The sequence below is a fragment of the Macrobrachium rosenbergii genome, chromosome 48 (assembly GCF_040412425.1).
Source record: "Macrobrachium rosenbergii isolate ZJJX-2024 chromosome 48, ASM4041242v1, whole genome shotgun sequence".
NCBI lineage: Eukaryota > Metazoa > Arthropoda > Malacostraca > Decapoda > Palaemonidae > Macrobrachium > Macrobrachium rosenbergii.
The window spans coordinates 10,994,124-11,015,424 of NC_089788.1; the positions used below are offsets into that span (position 1 = coordinate 10,994,124).

The 21,301-nt window shown below is 38.2% G+C and overlaps 1 protein-coding gene across 1 annotated transcript; it reads right to left on the reverse strand.

Annotated features, from left to right (window-relative positions):
• Positions 1 to 12,364: 12,364 nt before the first annotated feature.
• On the reverse strand, positions 12,365 to 20,701 carry LOC136831253 (single insulin-like growth factor-binding domain protein-2). Its single transcript, XM_067091321.1, has 4 exons — positions 20,545 to 20,701; positions 20,098 to 20,212; positions 17,270 to 17,396; positions 12,365 to 12,692 (listed from the first exon to the last, which is right to left on the reverse strand). The coding sequence occupies exons 1-4, from the start codon at positions 20,598 to 20,600 to the stop codon at positions 12,553 to 12,555; spliced, it is 438 nt and encodes a 145-aa protein (XP_066947422.1). The 5' UTR covers positions 20,601 to 20,701; the 3' UTR covers positions 12,365 to 12,552.
• Positions 20,702 to 21,301: the final 600 nt, after the last annotated feature.

Genomic DNA, 21,301 nt, shown 5'->3' on the forward strand with positions numbered 1-21,301 from the left:
GTGTAACAGGAGGAAAACTTTGAAGTTGCACTATGAATCAATTGTTAGGAGAGGGTGGAAAGTGTGATGGAAGAAAGAGAATATGAAAGGAGGTAGAGTAAAAGAAACGATAAGGGTTGCAGCTAGGGGCCGAAGGGACGCTGCAAAGAACCTTAAGTAATGCCTACAGTGCACCGCATGAGGTGCATTGACAGCACTACCCCCCCTAAGGGGTTTTCCTCCTTGTTTCGCTAAGAATGAGGTGTGCCTTCTCTCATTTCTAAGGAGTGCATGTACTTTCATTTCTGTTTCTGCATTTTAACCTAAATCTAGGAAAATGTTACAACAAGCCAGAAGAAAGACAGGAATTAAAGTCAGTCCTTAACTGAATGAAATTAATATGAGAGAACTGAAAATGTCAAGTACATTTTCGACACCAACAATCAGTTCCACAAGGACTCCCAATCATTCAATTAACCCTTTTCGATTTTGCAACTTTCAGATCTACTTTTCTGTCTACACTAAACATTCTCCAGACTACTATTTCTTTCAACGCACGAATGTTTCTCTTCTGCAACATCTCTTCATTGAATTGAATTTATTCGAATTTAGGCCAAAGGCCAAGCACTGGGACCTATTGGGTCATTCAGCGGTATAACGGAAACTGACAGTAGAAGGTTTGAAAGGTGTAACAGGAGGAAAACCTCGCAGTTGCACTATGAATCAGTTGTTAGGAGAGGGTGGACAGTAAGATGGAAGAAAGATAATACGAAAGGAGGTAGAGTAAAAGGAACAAAAGGGGTTGCAGCTTGAGGGCGAAGGCACGCTGCAAAGAACCTTAAGTAATGCCTACAGCGCACCGAATTGGGTACGCTGACGGCGTTAGCCCCCTACTAGTGCAGCAGATTGCTGTAAAAATCGTTCAGATAGTGAAACAAGCATGAAATTTGGCACAAACATTCCTAAGACTACGCTCTCTTAGAAAAGGGCGCTGGCCACCTGAAAATCCAAGATGGCGGCTATTTTTCAAAATGGCCGCTATCTATGTTGAGATTCACTGGTTTGGGAGCATCTATTGGATGGAATATGCCAGTTTTTTTTTTTTAAACCTCGACTTTTAGGTTATAAAAATGTTCCATACCACACATTTTATTGAAAACCCTTACTAAATGAATTGTAACCAAGATGGCGTACAAAATGGTTGCCATAAAAGTTTTTTCTATCCACAGCGCTAGCAGACATAGAGACCAACTGTTTTTATTTAATGGTATATTCATGTGATCAGACAGTTTAACTAATATGCTATTTTCAACTGAAATAGTAATGGTATGGTCACATACAACATTGTGTCTAAGACTGTAACCATAAAAAGAAAAGAAGAGAAATACGGACTAAACACAACCAATCTATGTATAGGTCTCTCAACCTACACCTTTGAAAAATTCGAGGATAAGAAGGTAGGCATAGCATGACACGTTGGATGCTCAAGCTAGATTATCTACTGAAGAGAGGGCAATATTTATCTAGACTTCACATTTGCAAGTGCACAGAGCTGTGCAGGGAAGACCCAGCTTGTAGCACTTGCACCTTTCCCGACAGCCTGCTTTGCATCCACATTTGGTAAGCTGTTGGCAACTCTTGGCTAAGGGCGAGTTGGTTGTCCAGAGGACTTGCCATGCTTCACCAGACTTTTGCCATCCCCACTCAGCAGGGTTCTCTGGCTGTGGCTGACACTGGGTGGCCTGCCCCCACACAACCAGCCTGGTACGCAGCACGCTTGGTGTGTTGGAGGAGAGCTCCCTGGTTGGTGGAATGGCCTCATATGCCCTTTGTTTTCTGGCAAACATATCAAGTCTAGCCTCATCCACAGTGCCAGCAGTGCTGGATCTTTCATACATAAGTATGACAAACCTCTCCAGGACCTTCAGGTCACTCTCTTCCACTCTGAGAGGGTAGTGACTCAGTTTGGAGAACACAGTGGAGGCCTCTGGAAAGATGTTCCATGTCTGCCAGGCGGTCTTCTTGCCCTTGCTCCGGAAGGCTGACACTGTATCACAGCCTGTGAACGCATGGAAGAAGAGCATGCCATTCACCTTCTCCTGGCCCAGAGAGTTGCACAGGTCATGCACAGCAATCCAGCGCAGGCTCTGGCCTTGGCCAAATGCCACCCATAGCTTCTCTAGCCCTAGATTGTGGAGAGTGGAGAAAGCACTGACTGCAACGACAAGAACATCTGTGTCATTTGCTTTAACCGTGATGGTCTTGGCTCCATGTTCTGTGGCATATTTGGCATGGAGAAAGATGCGGGTGTCAGCTTCCTCATGAGAGCACTTTTCCAGTCCCTGAAGACTAGCCTCATGAGTGCTGAGGACAGCAGACCCTTTCGTGGCAATGACAACATTTGTGGCAGACATCTGGGCAACTTTGTCTGCCAGGAACTGGAACAACTCTGTCTTGTTGGCATCGTGTCTTAGGAAATTGCGCCAGTTGGATGGAATTGTGTTCTTGTCTGTCACCTTGCGCCTTCCTCCTTGACCACGTTGGAGCCTGGTCTCAGCTTTGAGGCTGGATGTATTGTATACATCAAATACAAGATGTGATGATGTGTACTTGCTGCTATAGGATTGTATCACAGGCAAGAAGTCGCAAAGTGCATAGCCCTCAAAGGTCTTTCCTTTCTTTGGTGGCAAGGCATGGACCAAAGCTGATCCATCTACAATGAGGACATCAGTCTTTGGTTCTTTGTCTTCTAGTGTAACATGACTCTCCAGGACCGAGGTCAGCTGAGACTTCTGACATGTGTACAGCCTACCACCCTCACTAAGGGAAGCTGGGAATGTTTGATTCTCGTGCTGGAAGAATTCCTGCAGATCACATTCACGGCTCTGACAGGATATAAATAGCTTTGAGAAAAGCTGGCAATCCTCCTTCAGAAGTTTCTGCTTTGACTGTTCTACAGGAGCAGCTTCTTGCCTGAAGAAGTCAGTTCTGTTCTTCTTTATCGGCTCATAGAAGGAGACTGCATTGTTTGCCAAAGAGTCTGAAAACTTCTGAAATTTAGTGCGGCCTCTGTCAAGGTGTGTCTGTAGAAGTTCTGCTGAGCTGGGGTGGGCAATGTCTTTGTTGTCAATGGAATACAGATCCTGGCTCTCTTCCTGAAAAGGACTTCCCAAGTGTTGCAAAGCCAATGACAGCTTGCTGATTCTCTCCAAGAATGTCTTCTGCACATGAGGTGTTTGTTCATGGTGTGTTGTCTGCTCATTAGACTCCTTACTTTGAACCTCTGTTTCGTATGCAGACACCAAGCGGATGATCTCTGGGCCAGCCACCATCCATCTTCTGAGTGCTGACGGATCTTCAGTCAGCCCAATGGCTCCGCCATCAGCCTTTATAAAGGCATTGGTCTGCTCATGAGCTTGGTCAAGAGCCATTGCTGAGAACTGGCGACTGGTCTTGTGCACAACAAAGTTGCCAGCCTTGAACTCCTTGTGCAACTCTGGGTGTGAACTCTCTAGGGTAAGCATGTCCCTGAGGTGAATAGGCAGCCAACGAGCATAGTTTGTATTATTGTTGGAAAAGAAGTAGGGTATCAGCTCATGCAATGCCTGGCAGTAGAGGACAAAATTGGCCTCACGGAAGGACCTGATCAGTAGGAATATCACAAGTTCCATAGACAACACCATGTGCCAGAAGTGGAACTGTGGACTCTGCTGTCTTCGAAGGTCACACCACTCCTCAAACTCTAATGCCTGCTCATTGTTGTTTGCTTTCTCAGCACAGTAGTCAGTGTATGCTGTCCTCAGGAGTTTGTACAAACTAGAGGCTGTAACCTGGTGCATCTACCGTGTCCTGGTTACACTTGCAGCTGACAGGAAGGATTCTGCAGTTCCAGATGAAGCAACTCCTGCCTCCACCAGAGCTCCTGTCCAACCACTGCCATGAAGAAGAGTACCAAGAGATGTCATTGCTGCCATCTCAATGTGCAGACCACCAAACATTACCAGATACTTGTCTTCGCCATACTGATCAGGCCACTGCCACTGCACCTGCTTTGCTACGGCATAGATTGGCTGATCAGCTGTGATTATGGGTATCTGGCCAGGGTTCAGAAAATCAGTGACATCCTGCACTTTCTGCATCACGTGTTTGATCGTAGCAACAGAATGAGCCTGATCACGCAGGAGAGGAAGCAATGAAGTTATGGTTACTTCAAATTCTGGGCTTCTCTTCATTGAAGCGTGATGAGCTGACCACGTCAGATTCACTGCATCATCTATTTCCTGGGTGACTATGACCTTGTCTAGCCACTGATACTCCAGTGCAAGCTGTGGCCCCAAGATATCTGTGGGTGGCTTTGGTATTGCAGTGTTTGGTGGCACAGGGTTCTTTGTTTGAAAGGAAGCTGGTGAGATGTTTGTGAATGTGTCCGGCAATTCAGGCACCAACCTCACTTTCTCAGGTGCAAACTTTAGTTGCTGTCTTTCCTGTCCAGTGTTCTCCTTGGTGGGGTGCTGAAATATGGAGATGCTAGTTCCATGGAAGGAGGTAGTGGCAGTAGTTGCAGATGGGTTGTGGTCGATGTTGTCCATCACTGCAGTGGTGAACAACCCTTTTCGCAGTACTGGGGACAGACCACACCCTCCTCCACATATTTGCTAACTGTGGCATCTCTCCTAACTGTGCAGAGACCTCCAGTACTCTGTCATAAGAGATACTGAGGCCATACTGATGTAGCATTTCAACCAGGTTTCTCTTCCTGGTTTTGGCATAGACTGAGAGTCCCATGTAGACTGGGAATGGTGTTTCTCTGTCTTTGGAGTGTCTATGAGTTGTTGCTCCCTCTTTGTATCAGGGAGTAGCAGTTGAACTGCATGAGCTGTGCAATGGCCTGGTCTGACTTTGATGCTCCAAATCGTAACTGTGACTTGATGTCAGCCCCATGCTCAACCATCCCTACAAACTGGAGCAGGAGAGGAGGCACAGAATTTCGTACACAAGCCTCAGAAAATGTGCCATCAAACCGTGACTGATGATCAAGTATAGACTTTCTGAGAATATTTGCTGCTTTAGCAATGATAACTGCCTCTGAAAGATCAGATGATTGAGCAAGTGCTTTTCCCACATCCTTTTGAAATGCAAGTAATACATCTCTGCCAGATTTATGAGCCTCAAGTTCTGGAATTTCTGCCAGAAGTTTGTCTTTGAGTCTCGTGGAATTTACACTTGGTGACTCTACACCTAATTGTTCCAGACGTTGTTGGTAGAGGTGGCAAATATCTGCCAGCCGAAATGTGACTGGATCATCTGAACAAAGGTTGTTTTCAACAATGTATGTCATCAGTTCTGACAGAACTAGTGGATACACATCTGATTCTGACTCAGTGCTACCTTGGTCTTTCTCAAGGCTCCTCAGGTAGGACCTTTTTCTGTTGTAGAGGGCACAAAGACAGGCATGGTGATACTTAAACTCCTGTGCAATGACATCCCCACCAGTCAACAGCAAGGAGCTTGCCATCACTAAGTATCTCTGCACATTCACGCAATTTCAAGTCAAGGCCCTTAGTACTAGCCTGTCTGAGATCAGATGCAGGTGCCACTTTCCCACAGAAAATGCAAACTTCATTGTCATGACTGGTTCGGCGCAGTTTTGCACGACTAGTCTCAGTGTTGCTGGTCTGGTCATTGGATTGTCGCTTTCTTGCACGGTCCAGTTTAGTGTTGTTAAACAACAAGCGACAGTTCACATGGTATTTTGCTGCATTTTTTCCTGAGAGTGGCCTCTATGCCATCACCTTCATCCAGCCTTGCTGGATCCATTATCAGTGGCATTTCATTAATTTCACTGAACATGGGAATGTTCCTTGCCAGCATTGTGTACCCATCATGGTCTAGGACATGATGACTTGGAGGTGATGTCAAGTGCTCACCTCTTTTGTCCTTCTGACAAAGACAACACAAACTCCAGTTTGTTTTTCTACTGCTCAATATTGGATTGGCATCACATTCTGCCATGATTTCACTTTTGATTAAGGCCGAGGGTTATCCTTTTACCACCTTAAACAAAGCACACATTCCTGTATGGGATTCAACTAGGTTCGGTCTCCCTACACCTAGCCCGATCATTCATCCAGTGCCATTTAAGTCCCGTGTGATCTGTACACCATCCGGGTAAGTACATGAACCATCATGTACAGCCCCCATACCCTTGGCTCGGCTCTCCCGCGCTGGCACATCCTGTCTATTCAGGTGCGGCTATCTAACTATAGCTGGTCTGGGGCTGTTAGAAAGCATTTGGGACACTAAACTAAACTATACTACAACTACTAGTCTAAGACTACAGGATTAGTAAAGCTGGATTAGCTGGCACTGAACCCCATGCTGAGTTACACAGCAGTGATGTCACCAGTGTGCCCTGGTTGTGTGCAGACATACACTCTTTTACATTTATTAATTTTCCTTCAAAATTGATGAGTTATTCGAGAGATGGCCTCATTAGGATCTAAAACCACAGAAACCAAGATCCATGCTTAAAACGATAATTGTTGAATGGGCATTATTTCTCATTATAATTATTGTTTCTACCTTTTCTTGGCAGCCATATAACCCCCATATTTAAAGGTAAACTGTACTGGGAAGCTACAGAAACATAATATTCACAAGAAATAGTATGGAAGAGCTTTACCATATTGCTAGAAGCAAATACATGCCATTCTAGTGAAAAATTAGCCAAAATCTGTCGATACTGGCCGCCATCTTGGAATTTGGCCGCCATATTAAATTTTTTGCGTGGCCAGCGCCCTTTTCTGATAGAGGGAACTTTAAAGAGCACTTGTGCAAAATTTCATGCTTGTTTCACTATCTGAACGATTCTTATGAAATATGCAATTATCTGCTGCACTATACGGGGGCATCTCTTTATTAGCATGTTTTATTCTGATGTTCTTTATCACTGACTTTCTACTTATTTTTCTCTCCTTTAAAGTACTTGCTCCGATTTACCCCTAAGGTTCCAGTATCTTGACTTTTCATCTGTTTTCAAAATCATATTTTCAGTCATCTCGTTTCCTTTATTAAATCTCTATTTATCGCTCCAAGCAATTTTTTAATCCCTTCTTCCTCTGTGCCTATGAAGACACGGGCACTCGGCCGTGGACATAACAACCCCTTCCTCTATATTAATTTAGCAAAATCTTCATAAACGCCTTCTCTTTTCTTTTATAATTCGGTATTATCATCATTAACGCCTCTGTATCTTTAATTTTAGTCCATTTTCCTTCCATTGCATACCTGTATCACATTATAACTACTGTTTTGTGTTCAATGTTTGTTTCCGTTTGTTACGTCTCTCACTAGCGGATTCAGAAAAATTTCATGGGGGGTCACCAATTTTCATATTACACATGCATGCATACATATACAGTATGTATATAATATATATATATATATATATATATATATATATATATATATATATATATATATATATATATATATACATATTATATATATATATATATATATAATATATAAATTTTATATGTATATATACGTATATATGTTTATATATATATATATATATATATATATATATATATATATATATATATATATATATATTATATATATATATATATATATATATATATATATATATATTTATGTATATAATGGACAGCAGTCGCCTGTTCTAACAGGAAATACCGAATCCATTATTATTATCATTAAAATTATTATTATCACTGCTATTTTTTTCAAAATTTATTATTTCTATAACAGATTTTTTATTTCTTCAATATTATTATTTTGTCATTATTTTTCATGGGGGCCACGTGCCCAGATGGCCACACCCCTGGATCTGCTAGTGACGTCTCTAAGGTTTCCTAATCAACTATTGATTATTTCTGTTTTACAACTATGACTAACTACTAAGACGATGCATTAATAAAGCCTAATTAAAGAGAGACATTTTGCCATCTTATATTTCTAGAAAAACGATGAGACGTTTACCTTGATATTAATATCGAATAGCTACCGTTCTGTTCAAAAAAGTGCTACTATGGGAATGTTAATTTCATGATAATTTTAGAAATAAGAATATACAATTTAGGCCGAATGCCAAGCGCTGGGACCTATGAGGTCATTCAGCGCTGAAAGGAAAATTGAGAGTAAGAAGTTTAAAAGGTGTAACAGGAGGAAAACCTCGCAGTTGCACTATTAAACATTGTTAGAAGACGGTGGAAAGGAAGATGGAAGAAAGAATATGAATGGAGGTACAGTACAAGGAATTAAAGGGGTTGCAGCTAGGGACCGAAGGGACCCTGCAGAGACCCTCAAGTAATGCCTACAGTGCACCGCGTGGGGTGCACTGACGGCAGTACCCCACTACGGGTATGATAATTTTAGACACTGACCGTACAAACAACCAAGTCTTCTCTTCCACTTCCTACATTTTAATAAAAACCCACATATAGCCTTCTGCTTAATCCTGCGATTGCAGAGAGAAACCAAACCAAAAGTATAACCGCCTTGGCAGAAATATTTATTGTTCTTCTGGTATTTAGAATCTAACTTTCCTGGTGCCGGACCTCTCAAACATTACTGAATATACAGTGTCATTTTTAAATTATTAGTGTAAATAATCGGGTTGTCCCTTAAGGAGCTGTGGTCATTTCTACCATTTTGTCTGTTAATTTTGATTTTCTTTCATTTTCACACCCTGAATTATTTAATGAAGGGGGTATTTCACGAATTTTTCAGAAATTCCATGTTTTGCGTTGTGAAATGATTTTTGGTTGAACTTACCATGTTTTTTTTTTTTTTACTGTCGCCTTTATCCTATTATCTGAACTCATTCGGACCTGATTATAATAGTTTTGTTCCTATTCTAATCTGCTCCTTTCTACACGCATCACGTTAATTAACGTGCTAATATCATTAGTTTTCTCTCTCTCTCTCTCTCTCCCATATCTATATCTATATATATATATATATATATATATATATATATATATATATATATATATATATATATATATATATATATATATATATATATATATATATATATATATTATATATATATATATATATATAGTGTACATTATATATTATATAAATTTACAATATATATACATATATAAATATATATAGGTGTATATTTATATATAAATATGTATATATATATATATATATATATATATATATATATATATATGTATATTATATATATATTACATTTACAATATATATATATATATATATATATATATATATATATATATATATATATATATATACTTAATTTCCCATTTCAGCTTTTCTTTATTCCACTACGTTCAATAACCTTCTCATCGACATGCCTTTTCCCCTCCGAAGCCTAGTTCCTCCGATTGTGTCTCGCTCCTCGACCTTTCCTCGTCCCCCGACTCACGCTTCTTTTCCATTCCACTGCTTTCTTCCTCGGGATTCCATAATTATCTTTTGCTATCTTGTTATTACACTGCTCAGGTATTTGGTTACAATCGTAACCTAAACATTTTTCTCCGGCGTTTTCCTTTTATCAGTTCTCTGAGTCTGCATGGGGTGTGGGTTGTGGTGGCTATGATTTAGTGTTGTAATTAACCAAATTACTGCTGGTATTGTTTTGATTAGTTTTCTGTAAAAGAAAACTATTGTGCCGGCTTTCTGTCCGTCTGCACTTTATTCTGTCCGTAATTTTTCTGTCCGACCTCAGATCTTAAAACCTACTGAGGCTAGAGGGCTGCAAATTGGTGTGCTGATCATCCAGCCCCCAATCATCAAACATGCCAAAGTGCAGCCCTCTAGCCTTAGCAGTCTTTATTTTATTTAAGGTTAAAGGTAGCCATAATCGAGCTTCTGGCAACGTGGTTAAAGTTTCATGGGGAGTGGCTCATACATCATCATACCGAGACCACCGAAAGATAGATCTATTTTCGGTGGCCTTGATTTTACGCTGTAGCGGCTGTATAGAAAACCTGATTGCGCCGAAGAAACTTCGGGGAAATTTTTACTTGTGTGTACTGTTACCACTTCAGTCATTTTCACCTGTACTGTTACCACTGCAATCATTGTTACCCGTACTGTAACCACTTCATATTTTCGCTATTGCCACAATACCATTGGACATCTTCACACCCATTTATTACATCTCCCGTCTGTTATTTCATTTCATTCAACTACGGATTTCTTGAAATTAACTGGTATTTCCTTCATTGTTGCCTATTCCGTGATGATATTCCTGTTTTCATAGCATCGCGGTGATTTTTCCCTTTTTGCGTTTCAATTCTTTTTTCATTCATTCAGCATATTTCTTTACTTACTGGTCACTATTTATATAAATCAAATCGTTATTTCCTTTATTTATGCATTTACTTACTCATTCATTTTCAAAATTCTATCTTGCATACTTGACTTTTGAATGCATTTCGGATATTCCAAATTAGAACCATTCCATATCAAAGAAAATCTGATTATTCTATAGAACAACGTTTATTAATATATAATTACTTATTCTAATCATACAGTGCGTTTACAAATATATGGAAAAGATTGTGGTGATACAAATACTCCTTTTCATCACAGTTCGAGATATATGCACAATCAGATATAAAATCCAGCTCTACCTAGCTCATATATCATCCTTACAATGAGACAAATTTTTTTTTATTCCTTAATTAATAAATATGTAAACGCAATACAGAAGCCTTCTCCCAAACTATCACACAAAAATATATCCCACACTCGTAAATCCCTACATCTTTTTCTTGGGTATTTCCAGACACATGGTTGAATGTCTATCGTTTAAGAAACAATACTTACAGCTAACACAATCTAAAACCTAGGTAAGACTAGTAAAACAATCAGGTTTGTATAAAGTTGGTCGGTTTTCATGATAACTTTTACTTCAAGTTTATTGTTGATGCTTTTAATTTAGTTTCCTGTCGATTAATTAAACTATATATGCAAAAATACGCTATTCATAGGAATTCAAGTCTGACATATATTACATTCAATTATTTCAACATGACAGATAATGAATTATGGGGTATTTCAACCTGTCAAAACGGGTGTGAAGCCAAAAAAGGTAATTTCCAAATTATACAGTACATACATACATACATACATACATACATACATACACACACACACACACACACACACACACACACACACACATACACGGGTCTTGGGGTCTAGTGGTCAAGATATTCGTTTCACTAGGCAGAAGGCCCGGGAGCGATTCCCCGAAGGTACAACTCGAAATACGCAAGTTCCATTAAGCCCCATTGTGCACTGGCATAATAAATCGTAGTTAGACGACTCTAGTGGGTCGTAGCCATGATGGAAACGGGCTTTGGACAAGCAACAATTTCCCAAAAATATTGAAATCAATTGTGAAGTAAATGTGGAGTACAAAGAGCTAAAAGCAGAGGCATGTAATTAGTATGATACAAAAAAAGGTTGGTATAAGTGAAACGAAGAATCAAGAGTTTTCAGCTGGTCTGGTCCCGTGGAGAAAATTTAAGATAATAAGAAAAAGAATGCATTATTCACAAAATTTCCCCAGGAAACAGGAAATGTTGATAGTGAACGTATGTTCCGGAAGCAGTGAAAGAGAATATCGGGACAGAGCAGGACCCCCTAAAGATTTAGCGTGTCCTGGAACAGAGCATAAGCCACTAAGGACGGAATACATTATAATACACATGAACAAGGGGCTTTTGGGGGAGGGGTCGACACGCTGCTCATGATCCTTCAGTGAGGGCGTATGCCAACCGACTGGTGTTTTGGAGGTTTTCTCCTCCAGAAATTCATCCTTGACTAGGCTCTTAAAGGATAAGCATGATTACGATTTTTTCCAGGAGTCATCCCTATTAGGAAAATCGGTGTACATACATACATACATATATATAATATATATTGTCTATATAAAATATATGCATATATAATAGCTACAAGCGTTTCCAAAAAGTGTGAAAAAATCGAGACGTCGAGAGGTCACTAAGACTATTACAAACGGCCTACATATGTATCTGGTAAAATCGGTGACTTTTCTCTCTCTCTCTCTCCCTCTCTCTCTCTCTCTCTCTCTCTCTCTCTCTCTCTCTCTCTCTCTCTATATATATATATATATATATATATATATATATATATATATATATATATATATATATATATATATATATATATATATATATATATATATAATATATATATATATAATATATATATATATATATATATATATATATATATATATATATATATATATATATATATATATATATATATATATATATAATATATATATATATATATATATATATATATATATATATATATATATATATATATATATATATATATATATATATATATATAATGGGGTGAGTGTGTGTACTAATATACCGTAGAGCACTAACGAACTTTTTGCATTCAACCCCACATTAATCACCAAATACTCACTCTCCTCAATCTAGTCTCTTTCATAACTCCTATCAACAATTCTCTCTTCACTTCAGAACCCAGCCATAGTCCCCCATCTCTTCTTCTTTACTTTTTCTTCATGTTTTCCAGCTCATGGAGAAGCCGGAGGCGACGTCTGTCGCGAATGGCCTCCAGACCCTTCTGATCGGCCCCTCTGAAGAAGTCCAACACTGACCTGCGCCTTTTTTCGATACATTTGCCTGGCTCTGGTTTTTTTTTTAGAGAATAACAAGAAAAAACAAGAAAAAACAGATAATATAAATGCATAAACTAAACAAAATTTAACGTAAAAAATATAAGAAATTAAAATAACAAAATAGCAAGAGAGATGAGCGAAAGGTGGGAAATACTCAATAGTTGTCTCAAATACAGCAGTAAAACCATATGAAAGTATAATAAATATAGAAATAAGGATGGTGTAAGTTTTATAAACCAATAACAAAAACACAATTAACTAAATTTTTAAAAAAAGGATAATTAAAAACAGTATCCAAGACAAAACAAAACAACGGAACAAAAATAATTTAAGAAAACTACTCTACAACACAAAATAAGAAAAACTCAACAGCCAGTCAAAATAAAAATAACTAAACAAATCAAAACATAAAAAATCAGCATAGCCTGCCGCTCGGCATTAAACTCTAGTATAAATCAAATAAAACATAAAAAAGAAATACTGCAGTGTGCATAAGCCGTAAAAAGTGACACATGATACAGAGGCATGAGAACTACATCTAAACTTGAGTTACTATATATATATATATATATATATATATATATATATATATATATATATATATATATATATATATATATATATATATATATATATATATATATATATATATATATATATACATATATATATGTTATATATGTGTGTACGTATGTATGTATATAATTTTTTTTAGCTGACGTTGCATAACTGCAGCCGATACCACAGAAACTGATCATGACTGGTGGATGTTTATACTGTTCATGTAATCAAGCAGTAACCAAAGGTTACACTTTAAATAGATCAGCCTATTAGAAGCTAGATAAAAGGTTGTACGTATGTATGTATGTATAATTTATTTTAGCTGACGTTGAATACCCGCAGCCGATACCACAGAAACTGATCGTGATTGGTGGAAATTTATGCTGCTCATGTAATCAAGCAGTAACCAAAGGTTACACTTTAAACACATCAGCCTATTAGAAGTTAGATAAAGGTTTCAAAGATATCAGCTGCGGATATTTACCCTTAGCTTGAAAAAAATAATTCATAAATAAAAAATGGACTACGCCAGCTAACAGACCTCAGTGTATCACACTACTTAACAGCTATACCCTATCAAGATAGAATTTGTTAGGCTACCGTCTCAAACGTGATGCATTTTTGGATATACTTCTGAAATTAAACCATGAACGGAACATTAATTTACGCAAGAAATACTGCAGAATTACTGTCGGACAACGTGGAAATGTTCAATCTTTTTTGGCCCATGCACCCTTTCACCATATGTCAAAATGTCATCCCCCACACCCTTTGAAAAATTGTCTACCTCAAAAGGAGCATTCAAAATAATATGTACCAAAATAATAACACAAACACACAAGCTAGCGGAGAGAAAGCCCAGCGTGACCTCTGTGTAGTGAGACCGGCGCACACTGCGTTTTGTGTGGTCCTAGAGCCAGTTTGAGCCTGCCAATCTATGGTCACAATTTCCCGGCCCCCCCCAAACTAACTCTGAAATTTCCCCCGATTGAGAACCACTGTTATAGGGTCTTTGTTACATTTCAACGTTTGTTAATTATCAGAAGGCCGGACCCGCAAAGCGTCCAATAATATTTTGAGGGGTTGCTCAATATATAAAATCTATATTGTTTACTGTTTACTATAAAGTTATTTAAGGAGACCACCATTTGTAACTTTCATAAGCTCTCTATAATAGTAATGTGAGGCTCAGAAAAGGCTCAGAATTGTAAACTAAACCCCAGACAGTAAATTTAGCAACAGCAAAAAATTTCAACAACCTCCAAGGAAGTCACAGTAGTAAAATGTATAAAAGTATACCTTAGTTTAACCAGACCACTGAGCTCAGTAAAATGTATAAAAAGGAATCCTAGGTAATGAGCTATTTTATAACTGATCTATTTATACAATCTGACATCACTAGCCATCCTCCACCAAGCCATGCAATACAAGAATCAACTGCTACTTTACTAGTCAAGCTCCCCTTCACCCCCATCATTTTGTTATCTTGAAGAATCCTCCGTTTCCTACCTAAGGTGGTATAAACGTCTGAACGCATAATGGGGGTCATGACTGCTACGGCAAATTATATAATCACTGATAAGCAAAATAAATTCACCCAGTGAATATGGTCGTCAAGATTCGTCAAAATCCGTCTATCCGTTCTTGAGACACTGTGCTAAGCACAAATATACACAGACTCACACACACACAAAAGGGTAAAGAACAACTTCCTCACATTTAAATAAAATGAACGGGGTTATTCCACCACTGATAAGCAAAGTAAATTCACCCAGTGAATATAGTCGTCAAGATGCATCAAAATCCGTCAATCCGTTCTTGAAGTACCTTGATAAACGCAAACACACGGACGCACACACACACACACACACAACAGGATGAAAGGAAAAGATTCTCCCACGAAACCATGATCAAAGTTGAAAAGGTTCCACAAGAAATTATTGCCTGTCAAAGGAAACTAATGAACTTCATGCCGTCCTCGAGAGGATCACAGACCAATGAAAGTTCTGATGAAACAAATGTACTTCGGAGATAATTGCTTGGGGAACAAAGGAAATCATTAGGGCCAAAAATTAATTACCTGTGTTCACAAAATAAAAGCAGACTTTTCAGGGAATTAAGAGTTCGAATGAAATGAAAAGCTGAGAGATAATTAACGGACTTCTAAGTAACGGGAAATGAAATGAGTAAAAGTTCGCTTGTATATAAAGTTCAGAAGGAAGGAAAAGAACTTACTATTAACTTCATTTTACAAACATACTCAAAGGCATACGTGCAGACATTCACACATACATGCTTGTACATATAGGGAAATATACAAAACATTTTCCCCAATAACCCATTTCCCTTTTTACGTCAAGGCTACAGAGAACAGCAGTTACCTCTACTTATTAATTAACTGCTTAGATACAGATACACAGTGTATATATATATAATATATATATATATACATATATATATATATATATATATATATATATATATATATATATATATATATATATATATATATATATACATACACACATTCATACATATATATGTATATTTATTTATATATATATATAAATAAATATACATACATACACATACATACATATATACTGTGTGCATATAATATATATTTATGTGTATATATATAAATACAGTGTGTGTGTGTGTGTGTGTGTGTGTATTATATGCTTGAAATCAGAACAACGCGTCCAGTTTCAACGTAGAGTACAGCAAGGGATAATGAAACAAAGGTACGAATGCCGACTCGTTTCCCCTTATTACAAAGTCAAGTATACCTTAGTTTAACCACACCATTGAGCTGATTAACAGCTCTCCTAGAGAGGGCTGGCCCGAAGGATTAGACTTATTTTACGTGGCTAAGAACCAATTGGTTGCCCAGCAACGGGACCTGCAGCTTATTGTGGAATCCGAACCACATTATACCGAGAAATGAATTTCAATCACCAGAAATAAATTCCTCTAACTCTTCATTGGCCGGCCGGAGAATAGTACGCAGGCCCAGCAAGGTGCTAGCCGAGAACGATATCGACCCGTCCAACGAGGAACTTTCGCCCTATTACAACACCACCAAGAGAGTGATACGTAATGCCAGAAATTTATATGTACGCTGGGGTTGAAACACAATGCAGACGAACATACAGAAACATTCCTTTGAGGCTGTCAACAGCTTTTAACCGTCTGCACGTTGGCTTGTGCTGTATTTCCACCGTGGTATATACAAACTTTCGTCGACATATACTGGAAAGACTGACTGATTTATGAAATTTGGACTGCCAAGCCAGACACTGGGGCATTTTCGGCCATAGATTGCATAAGACAGTGAAAAGAGGTAGCTGGAGTGGCTGGACATCAAGATAAAGAACTCCAGAAAATAAAGGAAACGAAGTACAACGTTCTAAAGGTGGAAATGGAAGAAGACCCCATAGTTGCACTAAGAAGCAAGTCCGAGGTGCTGGACAGCAAGACTGATAACATTAAGCGGGAAGTGAGGTACTGTAAAAGGCTAAAAAGTGGATGCAGCCTGGGGCCGAAGGGAGGCTGCAAACACGACTTAACAATTCCTACAGTGAACCGCGTGAGGTGCACTGACGGCACTACCTCCCGCGGAATTCCGCCGGACAAGACCGAAGTTGCAGTTTCACAGATGGAGCACTGAAGTTTTCGTTCCCCTGCATCCCTCCCCATCCCAATTCCCTGTCCCTCATAATCCTGTTGTGTTCCTGATTCCTACGTCTACCAACAAAATTGCCCTAGTTACTCGACTAAAAAAAAAAAAAAAAAAAAAAAAAGTAAACTTCAAACAATGACAATACAACTCCATACTGCGTAAGGGTACAATGACATTAACAACCAAGACAGGAATTAGCAACATGAACAACATTTACAATAACCACCACAACACTTCCCGATCAACAACATAAACAACAACGCAAACAATAACACATAAAACCAAACAAGTTATTCAAAATTACAACAAGCGAATTTAATCCCCATAAAACGTCGCACACTCACCTGTGAGATAATAAAGATAGCAATCAGCATCCGAGGTGTCAGGTGGACACGACTCCTGGTGGCATTCCAGGCCGGTGCCGCATTCCCCGTAGATGCCCCAAGGTCCTCCACATTCCTCGCCTAAGGCCTAAGTGGCATTGCAAAAAATACAATAATAAATTAATTAACTGATTAAATACAAGTGGAAAAAATACAGAAACACTCGAGCGAAAATCAAAGATGGCTGGATGTACTGACAAGAAAAGCATCACATTACAATAAAAAATTAAAGAAACAAATAAATTACTTAAACATATAAACAAATAAATATATAAATTAATTAATAAACAGATAAATAAATAAATAAAAGGCTAAAAATACGGAAACACTCAAGAGAAAATCAAAGACATTACTTAGTTGTATGGCTGGATGTATCTGAAAAGCATCACAAACGATAAGAAATAAAACAAATGAACAAACAAATAAATAAGTAAACAAATAAACAAATAAACAGATAAATAAAAGGCAGAAAATAAAGAGGCACTCAAGAGAAATTCAAAGATGTCAATTAGTTTCATGATTGGACGTATGTATCCCAGCGGCATTAAAATGAGAAACGTATTCAGTGAAGAAGATAATTTGGGTAAACCCATTTCGCTGGAATGAAATGGAATATAGACTTTAGGCCAAAGGCCTACCGCTGGGACCTATGAGGTCATTCAGCGCTGAAAGGGTAACTGATTAGAAAAACTTGCAAGGTGTAACAGGAGGAAAACCTCGCAGCTGCACTTTGAAATAATTGTTAGGAGAGTGTGGGTAGCAAGACTTCTGTACATGAGAAATAATTAACAACAGTGGCTGGGTGGGATAAGGTTATGCCAGACAAGAATTACGCCGACCTGAAAAATTGTAATCTCTTCGTCTCTTGGAAACTTTTACTTTTAGTTAAACTAAGGCGAACAGTCATTCACATTGACAGTGATTCAATTTTCAATATTTCTTTTATATAATCTTTCTTTTTATTGGGTTGTTAGTTGTTCATGTTATTACATTAATTGTTTTTCGTTATTTCAATTCTCTTGAAAATTTCTTTTGTTATTTCTTGTAAAATAATTAATTATATATCTTTCAACTCCTGTATTTTCTGTTTTGCAGTTTGAATATTATTCTAAAGCGAATTGGAACTTCACATCACTGAAATGATTTTGGTACTTAAAGCGCTCAAGTTCAGCTCATTATCAATACTGATATCAATAATCTATTTATGTGAAAAAAGCAAAATCTGAGAGGCTATCTAATACAGGGGAGGAAAGGGAAGGCAACAGCAACTCTGCAGAAGTTGTGAAATAACAGAAAGACGAAAAAAATAAAAAGTTGGAATGTAACATCGAACCGTTATGCCAGTTACAGGGGTGATGTGTGGCCCTTAAATGCTAATTAAAGAAAAAAAAACATTGCAGCGGTTGCAGCTACAAGCCCTCACAGGATGGCTGAAGTTAAAAAAAATAAATATCAAAGACACTGCACAGAAATAAACAGAAATAACAGCAAAAATGTGAAGAATGTCTTAGGTGGTTTGTTCATGAGAGAAAACGGATATAAACATTAAATAAAATAAGAAACATATTCTTGTAGTGTCGAAATTAAGAAGAAAATAGAGAGCCACCATAAAATGGGATGGCGTTCTTCTGGAGAGGGGCCAAGCTACACAGAGTTGAATGACGCTATATGCATAACGGGTTCGAGTGATTTTGGTGAGATTTCTCTTTAGTCGTATGAGGCAACAGTGGGAAGTTTGTCTAAACATGGGTTTCGTCCCTACACTCCCAAATTAAGGGATAAATAGCACAAACACTTTTAAGTTCTGTCATTAAAAACGGTAAGAGGAATTGCGATGATAATTATTATGATTTATATCAAATACTTAAATAAAAAATGCCAAAAATGCATAGCCCAATTTAAGTGGAAAAATTAATAACCAAAATTTTAACATGGAGAAGATAGCTTAACCTTATCCAAGAATTAACAAACAGATACACGAACAGGTATCTTTTTACATTTCACAGAAACCGAAAATTGAATTTAATCTTAAAATTTAATCCAAAAATTTATCGATGGAGGCTGCATAAAAAGCGGTGACTAACATCTCTATTATTATTATTATTATTATTATTATTATTATTATTATTATTATTATTATTATTATTATTATTATTATTATTAGCAGTAGTATTAATAGCAGTCGTAATACTAGTAGTAATAATGATAGGTGGCACGCATCTGCTATTTCACCTACCCAAAATAAAAGCGCCTAATAAAAAAACCTCCGTAGCCAGTTCTTATATGAAAATCACCATTACAAAAATAAAAAATCTTCTAAATGCAAGCAAAACATAAAACACTAATGATATTATACATCAAAATCTCTAATGATCAAATGTCAGGAGTTCGCGAATTCATCATTTCAAGACAAGAACTCCCTAAGGGAACAAGATCTGCCCCTGTCTACTTCTGTTATCTATACTATGAGAGAGAGAGAGAGAGAGAGAGAGAGAGAGAGAGAGAGAGAGAGAGAGAGAGAGAGAGAGAGAGAGAGAGAGAGGGTGGAAAGTAAGATGGAAGAAAGAGAATATGAACGGAGGTATAGTAAGAGGAATTAAAGGGTTGCAGCTAGGGGCCAAAGGGAAGCCGCAAAGAACTTTTAAGTATTACCTATAATTAACCGCGTGCGGTGCTCTGACATCACTACACCCCTCTGAGAGAGAGAGAGAGAGAGAGAGAGAGAGAGAGAGAGAGAGAGAGAGAGAGAGAGAGCAAATTGTATACAATGGATAATGGTCCAAGCTTACCCCCGCGCAGACGGCGCAACATCCGCAAAGGTCATGCGCTATTCCGACGGGACAGTCACCCTCGTCCAAGACAGCGCATTTTGCATGGTCGCATGCGCAGTTCACGGCCAGGCTCCTATTGGGCGGAAAAGAAAATTAATGGTCTGTCGAGGGATGGGTGAAAATTAACAAGTAAATAAAAACAATTCATATAAAAATAGAGCTGATTTAACGAGACCTGCTAAACATGTGAATGGGGTGAAAGGTCACTTTAATATTTTCAATGGTATTACGCGAGATTTAAGACATGAGAATGCATATAAAGATTATTTACTCAGTACTCAGAGCTTAGTGAATACCTAAAGGAGCAGGGTTTTTGGACCTGACAGCTTATAAAATTTTTAAAAAGCATTAATAAAATAAGAATAATATCTGAGATCAGAACAGCAAGCAAGCCTCAAGCATTACCCTGACGTCAAGCTAAGGAGCACCGCCGACAAGAGAAGGGTTGCGAGCGTCGCCATGGCGTCTGTCCGAAGATGAGAGGAAAAGTGACGCTTCCAAGCGATGCTTCTAATTATTAAAGCAGCTCGTCCCTGACCTTCCACTGCTCGGAATCGAAAAAAAAAAAAACCAGACGGCAATAAAAACAAAAATCGAATCATGGGCCATTTGATCCTTTTTGTGGACCTGCTCTTTATCGGTGCAAACCTGTCACAAAAGTGTGATTTACGAGCGGTTTCCCGGAATACAATTACGGCGGACGCGTCTGCACAGCGTCATCCGTCCCTTTGTTTTCGAATGGTCTTCAGTGTCAAGCATCACTTTACCAGCGGATCAACGGGCTCCAGATAAACCTGATGCCCCTGTCCATCAGAAGAAGCGAAATGATACCCTACACACGCCGATAAATCAGTCACAAAGCCCTCTTTCCACGAAAGGGTTAACGGCCTCATTAAATTCCAATCGATCTTCATTTACATGTTCGGTGTGATTTTTTTCATGCCCCGACGACAATTACGACCAATTACTGAAGAATCCAACAAAGGCAAAAACTCGAGTACATGACAGTTATGACCGAAGAATACCACTCAACAGTAAGGAATGTCGACTCTAGGCGTACAAGGTCGATAGCGCCTTTTGGTCGGCAATAGCCCTCGCACTTACAACCGGAAGTATAACGTTACGATAATGAAATGTAAAATCTAAGAGCATATTGTCCTAT

Coding starts and splice junctions, on each gene's coding strand:
- LOC136831253 (XM_067091321.1), bottom strand. CDS start 20,600: ATGGCGACGCTCGCAACCCTTCTCTTGTCGGCGGTGCTCCTTAGCTTG. Junction 20,213..20,544: donor CTCCTTAGCTTGACGTCAGG/GTAATGCTTGAG, acceptor TCCGCCCAATAG/GAGCCTGGCCGTGAACTGCG. Junction 17,397..20,097: donor GTTGCGCCGTCTGCGCGGGG/GTAAGCTTGGAC, acceptor AATGCCACTTAG/GCCTTAGGCGAGGAATGTGG.